The 12,189-nt window shown below is 45.4% G+C and overlaps 1 protein-coding gene across 1 annotated transcript in view; it reads left to right on the top strand.

Annotated features, from left to right (window-relative positions):
- DHTKD1 (dehydrogenase E1 and transketolase domain containing 1) overlaps positions 1-11,540 on the top strand; it is a 68,667-nt gene extending 57,127 nt beyond the window's left edge. The window contains exons 13-17 of the mRNA XM_008064765.2: positions 302-466; positions 3,490-3,572; positions 4,467-4,636; positions 9,517-9,602; positions 11,439-11,540. Coding sequence (XP_008062956.1) covers positions 302-466; positions 3,490-3,572; positions 4,467-4,636; positions 9,517-9,602; positions 11,439-11,540 — 606 coding nt within the window. The remainder of the gene's footprint in view (positions 1-301; positions 467-3,489; positions 3,573-4,466; positions 4,637-9,516; positions 9,603-11,438) is intronic.
- The last annotated feature ends 649 nt before the right edge of the window (positions 11,541-12,189 follow it).

Raw genomic sequence — 12,189 nt, 5'->3', positions numbered from 1 at the left:
ATCCACTCACCTCAGCCTCCCAAAGGCGTGGGATTACAGGCTGAGCCACCGAGCCCGGCTTATTTTTATTTTTTAATAGAGACGCGGTCTTGCTATATTGCCCAGGCTGGTTCAAATTCCTGGTCTCAAGCAACCCTCCTGCCTCAGTCTCCCAAAGTGCTAGGGTGACAGGCATGAGCTACTACACCCAGCCTCTTTTTCTTTAGGAATGGAGAAGGTGTGTTTCCCTTTGGCTGCGTGTTGTCATTGTGACTGAAATAGATTATCTGACCCATTTTCTTTCCTGTCTGTTTCTCTTCAGATGTGTGACAGCGTTGAAGAGGGCGTGGATGGAGATACTGTGAACATGTTCGTGGTTCACCCCACCACTCCTGCACAATATTTCCACTTGCTTAGAAGACAAATGGTCCGGAACTTCAGAAAGCCCCTCATCGTCGCCTCTCCCAAGATGCTACTCCGGTTCCCGGTGAGTAGATGAAGCTTGCTGACCAGCCCTTTTCTCCTTTTCATTCCTGATTCGCTAGTCCCCATATCTAATTCTCCTTAAATGACAGAAGCATCTTTTTAGGTTTTTTTTGTTTTTTGTTTTTGAGTTGGAGTCTCATTCTGTCACCCAGACTGGAGTGCAGTGGCTGCTCCCGGCCACTGTAGCCTTGACCTGCTGGGCTCCAGCGATCCTTCCACCTCAGCCTTCCAAGTAGCTGGAACTACAGGTGTGTGCTACCACGTCCAGCTAGTTTTTGATTTATTGTAGAGATGAGGTCTCGCCAAGTTGCCCAGGCGGGTCTCAAACCCGCGGGCTCAGCAATCCACTCGCCTCAGCCTCCCAAAGCGGGATTACAGGCTGAGCCACCGAGCCCGGCTTGCTTCTTTCATTTTAAAAAAAAAACCTTTTGAGACTGCCTAGAAACATGGGTAGCTTTTTGTTTCAGTGATAATGAAGGATGAGTGTGGCAGATATTATCAGATGGTATCCTAGCCTGAGCGGACTTAGAGGCAGTCTTCAAGTCCAAATGGTCTAAGCATTACTATATTGGTGGCAGCAAATTGGCGGCCAGGTGTGATCCCAGCACTTTGGGAGACCAAGGCAGGAGGATCGTTAGAGCCCAGGAGTTCGAGATCAGTCTGGGCAGCATAGCAAGTCCTTGTCTCTACAATAAATCAAAAAATTAGCCGGGCATGGTGGTGTGTGCCTGTAGTCCCAGCTCCTTGGGGAGGCTTCCTGAACCCAGGAGGTTGAGGCTGCAGTGAGCCATGATATGTCACTGCATTCCAGCCTGGGTGACAGAGTAAGAGCCCAATTCAAATAAATAAATAAATAAAAATAAAAGTAGTAGCAAGGTAGAAATTCAAAGTATTTTGATGAAAATGAATGGTATTATTTGCCATTCTGTATTAAGATATTTTTCTACTAAATGATTTACCACAGATAGACTTCTATTTCATTAAGCATAAATTGTAACAATATAGCTTGTGGCTACGGTTCTTTATTTTTTAATTTAATTTAATTTTTTTTTTTTTTTTTGAGTTGGAGCTCACTCTGTGACCCAGGCTGGACTGCAGTGACATGTCCTGGGCACCGCAGCCTTGACCTGCAGGGCTCAGGTGGTGATCCTTCCACCTCAGCCTTCCAAGTAGCTGGAACCACAAGTGCGCACCACCACACCTGGCTAATTTTTTTTTTTTAATTTATTGTAGAGACGAGGGCTTGCAATGTTGCTCAGGTTGGTCTCAGACCCCTGAGTTCAGGCAGTCCTCTCACCTCGGCTTCCCAAAGTGCTGGGATTACAGGCATTAGCCACTGCACCCAGCTTAAAATATGTTTAATCTTTTTTTTTTTTAAATCAGAGTCTCACTCTGTTGCCCAGACTGGAATACAGTGGCACACTCATAGCCACTACAGCCTCAAACTGCTGGGCTCAGGCCATCCTTCTGCCTCAGCCTTCCAAGTAGATGGAACTGCAAGCATACACCACCATGCCCAGCTAACTTTTGACTTACTGTAAAGACAAGGTCTCACCAAGTTGCCCAAGGTGGTCTTGAACTCCTGGGCGCAGGCAATCCTCTTACTTCCACCTCTCAAAGTGCTGGGATCACATTACAGTCCTTTAAAAGGATGCATGTCCTCTTGGTTTACCTGTGTAAATGTTAAGTGCCCAGTGTATTTTCAAATCACAAAAATATGCTTGTTTCCAGATGGAACTGTTTAAGAGGATAAATACCACTGTGCCTACATTTATCCCATCTGCTATATTTTTAAAACTTTCGTGTGAAAGTTTTAATTAGGATTAGCATTCTATTCTATTCTATTTTATTTATTTATTTATTTTTTGAGCTGGACTCTCACTCTGTCACCCAGGCTGGAGTACAGTGGCACGCTTGCTCATGGCTACCACAGCCTCTGCCTGCCGGGCTCAGGCGATCCTCCCACTTCAACTTTTCAAGTAGCTGGAACCACAGGCACGCGCCACCATGGCCAGCTAATTTTTTGATTTATTGTAGAGATGTGGTCTTGCCAAGTTGCCCGGGCTGGTCTCGAACCCGTGGACTCAGACAATCCTCTCACCTCAGCCTCCCAAAGTGCTGGGATTATACTAAAGTGCTGGAATTATAGCCGTGAGTCACCACGCCTGGCTAGAATTAGCATTTTAAAGTCTGCATCTATTTGGCTGCCGCTACTGAGGTGAAACAAGACTTTTAGAATTGGGCGGTGCATGGATATCTTGTGCTGTTCCCCAAGATCTGAGAGTGTGTATTTGGAGGGAAGAAAGAAGGTGTTCATTGTCAGGGTCAGTAGTTTCTTTATTTTATTTTATTTTTTTTAGAGACGAGGTCTCACTGTGTGGCCCAGGCTGTTCTTGAATTCAAGCCATCCTCCTGCTCGCGCCTCCCAAAGTGCTGGGATTACAGGCATGAGCTTCTGTCCCCGGCTTGAAATTTTGATTCTTAAAATTTTATTGTGGCACCAGACAAAAAGCCAGTCGTATGAAACCTCAGAAACATAATTTTTTTTTTTGAGTCGGAGTCTCACTCTGTCGCCCAGGCTGAAGTGCAGTGGCATGCTCACGACCACTGCAGCCTCGACCTGCTGGGCTCAGGTTATCCATCCACCTCAGCCTTCCAAGTAGCTGGAACCACAGGCGTGTGCCACCACGCCTGGCTAATTTTTTGATTTATTGTAGAGACGAGGTCTCGCCAAGTTGCCCAGGCTAGTCTCGAACCCCTGAGCTCAGGCAGTCCTCTCACCTCCACCTCCCAAAGTGCTAGGATTACAGGTGTGAGCCACTATGCCGGGCTAGAAACATAATTTTACTCTGAAGAATAAGAGCTGGTATTTTCTGGCAAGACTGTGTTTATTAGTGCGTGTGTTTCCTTACAGTGTTGGGCAAGAATTTTCCCACTCTCCTTTTCTCAGTGCTAACCCTCTATGAGTGAAAGCTTTAGCTCTTTTCCACTGGGTGCTGAATGTCTAGCTGTTTTTCCTCTCAGGCAGCCGTGTCAACTCTTCAAGAAATGGCTCCAGGAACAACATTCAAACCGGTCATTGGTGATTCATCTGTGGATCCAAAAAAGTAATTTGATGTGTATTTCTGTTTTCATACTCGGTGGTAGAAGTTTCAGTAGTGAGAAAAGAATTTCACATTAAGGAATCTCAGTGAGGAAGTCTCCTCAAACCTCATGTCTTAGGAGGACCCCCCAGAAACCCCTTAAAAACAGAATGTATTTCTAAAAATCTGTGTATTTATCCTTATATGTTTAGACTTCAGTCACCTCCAGATGTCCTCTCTGTTGGATGTAATACACCTATCGAGATGCTTTTCCCACTGTTCAAAACTGTTTTTGAACTCGTCCATTTTGAGTTCTGCCATGTTTTGTTTCACCTCTTCCACATGGGCAAAACATTTCCCTTTGAGGACTTTTTCATTCAGGGAAATAAAATTTTTAAAAAGTCACTCGGGGTGAGATTGGATGAATAGGGAGGGTGGGATCATGCTGTTTTGGTCCAACACTGAACAGTCAGCATAGCATGGGCAGATTGTTCGTGTAAATTACCTGTCTTGAGTTGGGCAAATGCATTGAAAGAATCTCCAAAAAAAATCCACTGAAGCCAAACGCAGCCTTTCCCAAGAATGCCAGCTGGTCCACAGATGCCGACAGGCTCCTAGAACACTTATCTAGCAGAGGAAACCTGGACTACAAGGGCCTCACCCTCCAGAGGATAATTCTGGATTTTTTTGGGTCCCCCTATGATAACTCCGTGAAGTCCACACTGGAGGGTGAGCGTGTTGTAGAAGAGTGTCCTTTGCAGGTGTGTGATGCTGAGGGAAGATTCTGGTTCCCAGCATGTGGCTGGCCTTGAGGCTTCACTCGTGGGCGTTTAGGTCTGCCTCATCCCCTCGACTCCTGAACAGTTCTTGCTTTAAGAGATGCCACCCCCACCTCGTGACCCCTTTTCTCCCCCACAGTGTTAAGACCCTCGTGTTCTGCTCCGGCAAACATTTTTACGCCCTGATGAAGCAACGAGATACTCTGGGGACCAAGAAGCAAGACGTCGCTGTCATCCGAATAGAGGAGCTCTGCCCTTTCCCGCTGGACTCCTTACAACAAGAGATGGGCAAATACACACACGTGAGAGGTAAAGCATCGCTCTTTTTAGGGTTCCTTGGTGTTCAGATATCCAATCCAACTAATTTTCTCTTTGAGTCAGAGTCTCACTCTGTCACCCAGGCTGGAGCACAGTGGCACACTGCTCACGGCCACTGCAGCCTTGGCCTGCTGGCCTCAGGCAATCCTTCCGCCTCAGCCTTCCAAGTAGTTGGAGCCACAGGCACGTGCCACCACATCCGGCTACATTTTTTTTTTTGCTTATTGTAGAGACGAGGCCTCGCAATGTTGTTCAGGCTGGTCTCGAACCTCTGAGTTTAGGCAATCCTCTCGCCTCTGCCTCCTAAAGTGCTAGGATTACAGGTGTGAGCCACCACGCCCGTCAAAACTATTTTGTTTTTGTTTTTTGTTTTGAGTCATGGTCTCACTCTGTCACCCAGGCTGGAGTGCAGTGGCATACTCACGGCCACCACAGCCTCGACCTGCTGGGCTTAGGTGGTCCTTCCAACTCAGTCTTCCAAGTAGTTGGAACCATAGGCGTGCATCACTATACCCAGCTAATTTTTTTTTTTTTTTTAATTTATGGTAGAGACGAGGTTTCACCAAGTTGCCTGGGCTGGCCTTAAACCCCTGGGCTCAGGCAATCCTCTCACCTCCACCTCCCAAAGTGCTGGGATTACAGACATGAGCCACCATACCTGGCTCATTCAAACTATTTTAAATGAAAAGAGGTGATGGGGCTATGGGATTTCTTAGGAAATCGAATCTCATGGAATCCAAGGATATGACAAAAGTATGACTGGAGCCCAGGTTTTCATGTCTCGCTTGGTGTCCCTCTCAGTGCCTTATTCTCTCATCTAAGACCACTGATTTCTTTGTTTTGTTTTGATTTTGAGTCCTACTGTGTTGCCCAGGCTACAGCAGTAGCTCCATCATGTTTCACTGTAGCCTTCAACTCCTGGCCTAGATTCAGGTGGTCCTTCTGACTCAGCCTCCCAAATAACTGGGACTACAGGCGCTCTACCACACCTGGCAAATTTTCTTGCAGAGACGAGGTCTCGCTATGTTGCCTAGGCTGGTCTCAAACTCTTAGACTGTTGCAGTTCTTCCACTTCAGTCTCCCAAAGAGCTGGGATTACAGGCATGAACCACTATACCCCATCTAAAACCACTGATTTCTTGAGAGTTCCAGGGTTATCAGTGCTATACTATCATTTATGAGAAATATAATATAATTGTAATAGACAAGCCTTTTCAACAAATAGGGTTGGAATATTGGATGTTTATATGTACCCTATGTAGAAATTAACTCAAAATTGATTATAGACCTAAATGTGAAACATAAAACTATAAAACTTCTAGAAGAAAACAGGAGATAAGTTTTGTGACCTTGGATTAGGCAAAAAGTTCTTAGATGTAATACCAAAACACCTTCCAGAAAAGAAAGTTAGACTTTATCAAAATAAAAAAAGTTTTTGCATCGTGAGCAGCATTGTAAGCGGAGAAGCCACAAAGTGGAATAAAATATTTGCAAATACATATCTGACAAAGGACTGATTAGAATATTTAAAGAGCTCTTAATACACAGCAGTAAGCTGCAGTAAGCAAGACCACATATCTCCAAAAAATAAAAAAAATTATCCAAGCCTGGTAGTACAAACCTCTTTTGGTAGCTACTTGGGAGTCTGAGACCGATTTCTTGAGCCCAGGAGACAGAGGCTGCAGTGAGCCATGATTGTGCCACCGAATTCCCTCCAGGCGACAGAGAGAGACCCTATTTCTAAAACAAACAAACAAAACTCAGGAGTAAGAAAACAAATAATCCAATTTTTCAGTTTTTTCAAAATGTCCAAAAGCTTTGAACAGGCACTTCTCCGAAGAATCAGATGGCAAATAAACACATGAAAAGAATGTTGATATCATTAGTGTGATAAGGGAAATGACAATGAAGCCAACATGAGGCTAGGTGCAGTGGCTCACACCTTTAATCCCTGCACTTTGGGAGGCCGAGGTGGGAGGATTTCTTGAGCCCAGGAGTTCGAGACCAGCCTAGGCAACATAGCAAGACCTCATCTCTGCAAAGAAAAGAAAAATAACTAGCTGGGCCTGGTGGCACAGGCCTGTAGTCCCAACTACTTAGAAGGCTGAGGCAGAAGGATCACCTGAGCCGAGAAGGTTGAGGCTACAGTGATCCATGATTGTACCACTATATTCCAGCCGAGGTGACAGAGTGAGACCCTTGACTCAAAAATGAAAATAAAAATATTAAGCCAACATGAGGTATGGCTATACACCTGTTAGAATGGCTAAAATTAAAACCAAACCAAACAAACTGATGCTCTTACGTGCTCATAGGGGACAGAGCATCCAGCCTCACTCACTGCTGCCAACAGGACAGCCCCTCTGGAAAACACTCAGTTTCTTTTTCTTTTTTTGAGTTGGAGTCTCACTCTGTTGCCCAGGCTGGAGTGCAGTGGCATGCTCACAGCCATCCCAGCGTCGACCTGCTGGGCTCCGACAATCCTTCTGCCTCAGTCTTCCCAGTAGCCAGAACTACAGGTGAACACTACCATGCCTGGCTAATTTTTTATTTATTGTAGAGACGAGGTCTTGCCACATTGCCCAGGCTGGTCTTGAACCCCTGGGCTCAGGCATTCCTTCGCCTCTGCCTGCCAAAGTGCTGTGATGACAGGTATGAGCCACCGCACCCGGCCCGTTCTGTCCTTTTGTCATCAACTCACCCTTGCAACCTCACGGTGGCACACTCATGGCCACTGTAGCCCTGACCTGGTGGACTCAGGCGATCCTTCCACCTCAGCCTTCCAAGTAGCTGGAACTACAAGTACGTGCCACCGCAACTGACTAATATTTTGCTTATTGTAGAGACGAAGTCTTGCCAAGTTTCCCAGGCTGGTCTCGAACCCCTGGACTCAGGCAGTCCTTTCACCTCCGCCTCCCAAAGTGCTGGGATTACAAGCGTGAGCCACTGTGCCCGGCTCAGTTTCTTACAACATTAAACACTGAGTCACCAGGTGATGCAGCAGTCCTACTCCTGGGGATTTACCCAAGAGAAATGAAAACACATTCACAGAAAAATATGTATGTGAATGTCTGTAGCAGCATTATTCATAATAACCCAAACTGGACACAACCAAGGTGTCCTTAACTCAGCGAAGGAGTAAAGGCTCTGTGGCACTTCTATACAAGGTCGCACTCTTCAACAATAGGAAGGACGACTTTGGGCTACACACCGCAACATGGGTGGGCCACATATGCATTTGAGTCATTCAAGGAAGCCAAGCCCGGAAGTCTACAGATTGTACGATGCTACTTTTGTATAGGACATTTTGGAAAAGGCCAAACTGTGGGGACAGAGAAGAGATGAGTGGTTGCCTGAGGTTGCAAGGGTAAGTTGATGACAAATGGACAGCACAGGCTGGGTGCAGTGGCTCAGACCTGTCATCCGAGCACTTTGGTAGGCAGAGGCAAAGGATTGCCTGAGCCCAGGGGTTCAAAGACCAGCCTGGGCAATGTGGCAAGACCTTGTCTCTACAATAAAACAAAAAATTAGCCGGGCATGGTGGCGCATGCCTGTGGTTCCAGCTACTTGGAAGGCTGAGGCGGAAGGATCACCTGAGCCCAGAAGGTCGAGGCTACGGTGGCTGTGAGCATGCCACTGCTTTCCAGCCTGGGCAACATAGTGAGACTCTGATGAAAGAAACAAAAAAACAGACAGCAGGAAGAAGGGGCTTGCTAGAACTGTTCGGGATCATGGTTGTAGTGATAGATGCATGACTATGTGCTTTCAGGAAAAAAAGACAAGCAACATTGTGCCATATGGGAAAAACATTTTTTTTTTGAGTTGGAGTCTCACTCTGTCGCCCAGGCTGGAGTGCAGCGGCATGCTTACAGTCACCTCAGTATCGACCTGCTGAGCTCTGGCAATCCTGCCTCAACCTTCCAAGCAGCTGGAACTACAGGTGTGTGCTATCACACCAGGTTAATTTTTTTTTTAATTGTAGAGACAAGGTCTTGCCAAATTGCCCAGGCTGGTCTCGAACCTGCGGTCTCAGACAATCCACTCTCCTCGGCCTCCCAAAGTGCTGGGATCACAGGCTGAGCCACCGAGCCCAGCCAAAAAGCATTTATTTAACTGAGGTTGGATAAAGAGAGATATGTGAGGGGGAGCCCCAAAAAGCCAAGAATTTATTTATAAAAAATTGTGCATTTATTCTTACATGTTTTAATTTCAGTCACTTCCAAAGTACTCTCTGTTTGATGTGATATACCTATTGAGATGCTTTTTCCAGTCTTCAAAACTGTTTCTGAACCGTCCATTTTGATGCCTTTTAGTGCTTCTGCTGTTTTGTTTTGTTTTTTTTCACCTCTTCCACATCAGCAAAATGTTTCCCTTTGAGGACTTTTTTCATCTGGGGAAAAAAAAAGTCGCTTGGGGTGATCGGATGAATAGGGAGGGTAGGGTATGGGAGTCATGCTGTCTTTGGTCAAAAACTGCTGAACACTCAGCATGGTATGAGCAGGTGTACTCGTAAATCACCTATCATGAAATGGGCAAACGTGTTGAAAGAATCTCCAAAATACAAATCACTGAAGCTGAATGCAGCCTCTCACAACAGTGCTAGCTGGTACACTGATGCCAGTGGGCTTCTAGAACACATAGTTAGCAGGAGAAGCCTATACTCCACCGTCCAAAAGATAAATCCAGATTTTTTGGGTTTCCCCTCATATAGTTGTATATACAAGGGGTGGGGGAGGAGAGAGAGAGAAAGTGAGCTAGTGAGCGAGTGCTGTCTGTTGTAACACTGAAAAATCATAGATGAAGCCACTGCAGATTGGGGACCATCTGCATATGTTTACTTGAGGCGCTGAAATGAATTTCTTGTTTTGTAGATTTTATCTGGAGCCAGGAGGAACCTCAGAACATGGGTCCATGGTCTTTTGTCTCTCCAAGGTTTGAAAAGCAACTGGCCTGCAAGGTAGTATCTCCTTGTCTTTTGTAGTGTGTGTGTGTGTGTGTGTGTGTGTGTGTCTGTGTGTGTGTCTGTGTGTGTGTGTGTGCATGCATTTCATGGAGTGCCAACAAATGGATTTATCACCTATAACCAGTTCGATTCTTTAAAGATAAACTAAAATATAAAATCTAGTTTTAGGCGATTCATTATACCATAAATGCTTAGTGGTTTTCTTTGTTTGTTTGTGTTTTTGAGTAGGAGTTTCATTCTGTTACCCAGGCTAGAAGGCAGTGGCACGCTCACGGCCACCGTAGCCTCAACCTGCGGGGCTGAGGTGATCCTTCCGCCTCAGCTTTCCAAGTAGCCAGAAATACAGGCATGCGCCACCACGGCTGGCTAATTTTTTGATTTATCATAGAGATGAGATCTCGTCAAGTTGCCTAGGCTGGTCTTGAACCCCAAGGCTCAGGCACTGCCCTTGCCTCTACCTCCCAAAGTGCTGGAATTACTAGGCATGAGTTTCTGCACTTGCCATTTTTTCTTTTCTTTTCTTCTTTTTTTTTTTTTGACTGCATAATGACATTTAACCAAAATATTAATATCATGTTTTAAAAAAAGTGATCAGGTCAGGCACAGTGACTCAGGAGGCTGAGGTGGGAGGATCACTTCGAGGCTGCAGCAAGGTTTGATTGCATCACTGTACTCCAGCCTGGGCAACAGAGCAGGACACTGTCTCTAAAAAATTTTAAAACAAAACCAGTTATACTAAAAAAAGTCAAAGCCCTGACTTGGTGACTCCCTTTCCTACCACCCGCCCTAGGATGTAAAGCATGTCCTTACAACAGGGGGCTACATATACCCAACACACTTGTTCCAGACCTGTCTACACAGCAGGTGTGTACTGCACATGAAAGGCTGGTATACTTCTCAGCAAAATCAATGAGAAGGACGATTGTACCTGTGTTTATCTTTCTATTCTGCTTTGATTGGAACTCAGTTCATTCATTTGATGCTGGTTTTCTAGGCTCAGATCATTTTTACCTGTAAATAGTTTAAATTAAGAAAACACTATGGCTAAAAACAACTAATAATTACTCAAGACGAGGACGAATTCAAGAACTTGTCTCACCTTATCATGCCTGGAAGTTAGTTCGTTGTTACTGGTGACATATACAGAGGGCGCCAAAAAATGTATACACACTTTAAGTAAGAAAAAAATGTGTTAAAATTGTAATGCTCAATATATACTGATAACAAAAGATGAATATAAGTCGCATTTGACTTCTGCAGTTATAAGAGGTACTCAGAGTGCATACCACCAGCATCCAGACACTTAGACGGTGAGCTAAAAGTAATACATAGATAACATCGCTTAAAATGTGTATACGGCTGGGCACGGTGGCTCATGCCTGTCCTCCCAGCATTTTGAGAGGCGGAGGCGAGAGAATTACCTGAGCACAAGTGTTCGAGACCAGCATGGGAAACTTGGCAAGACCTTGTCTCTACAATAAATAAAAAAATTAGCTAGGTATGGTGGCGTGTGCCTGTGGATCCAGCTACTTGGAAGGCTGAGGTGGAAGGATTACCTGAGCACAGCAGGCCAAGGCTGCAGTGGCTGTGAACATGCCACAGCATTCCAGTCTGGGCAACAGAGTGAGACTCTGACTCAAACAAACAAACAAAAAACATGTATACATTTTTTTGGCACCCTGGTATTTCCCTCCAATCCATTCTTTGTAATTCATTTTTCCAAAGAGGTGATTTATGGCTAAACAAGTGAAGAGAAACACCTTCTTGGTGGAACTGACCAGAACTCTGATCTTGTGAAAACATGATGTCATTTCTCTGCTCCCATGACAGCTCCGTCTTGTGAGCCGGCCCTCTTTGCCTGTACCAGCTGTGGGAATTGGCACAGTTCACCTGCAGCAGCACGAAGATGTCCTCACCAAGACCTTCGCTTGATGGTGACTTCTGGTGAAATCCTATTTTCCTGTAAGAAAACTGCCTTAAAAAGGAAGACCTGCTTCTTCTTCTCTGTCCCCTCCTGTTAGGTCACTTGGAAAGACTGTATTTCTCTAACGGGTTGGGATTAACGCGCACAATTTAATCTGGAATTGGTGAAATAGCCAGGGGAAGCAGTTATTAATACCTAAGTGTGATCAATACATCCATCCTTGAAAGTACGCTAGTGTTAGGCTTTGGGTAGATCTGAGTTAGAAAACTAGGTCATCGTCTAGATGATTTCAGACTTGAATTAACCAGATATGACCAGGAAACACTTCTTTTTTTTTTTTTTTTTTGAGTTGGAGTCTCACTCCAACCCGGGCTGGAGGGCAGTGGCACATTCCCAGCCACTACAGCCTCGACCTGCTGGGCTCAGGCGATCCTTCTGCCTCAGCCTTCCAAGTAGCTGGAACTACAGGTGTGCGCCACCACGCTCGGCTAATTTTTGATTTATTATAGAGACGAGGTCTCGAACCCTTGGGCTCAGGCAGTCTTCTCACCTCGGTCTCCCAAAGTGCTGGAATTATAGGTGTGAACCACTGCACTCAGCCTAGAAAACACTTCTGAGTTTACAGCTACATGGAGGTGACTTCAATACTGCCTCTTG

This window comes from Carlito syrichta, unplaced genomic scaffold, assembly GCF_000164805.1.
Source record: "Carlito syrichta isolate Samal-C Ts95f unplaced genomic scaffold, Tarsius_syrichta-2.0.1 Scaffold308004, whole genome shotgun sequence".
NCBI lineage: Eukaryota > Metazoa > Chordata > Mammalia > Primates > Tarsiidae > Carlito > Carlito syrichta.
This window is presented reverse-complemented; position numbering and strand designations above follow the sequence as displayed.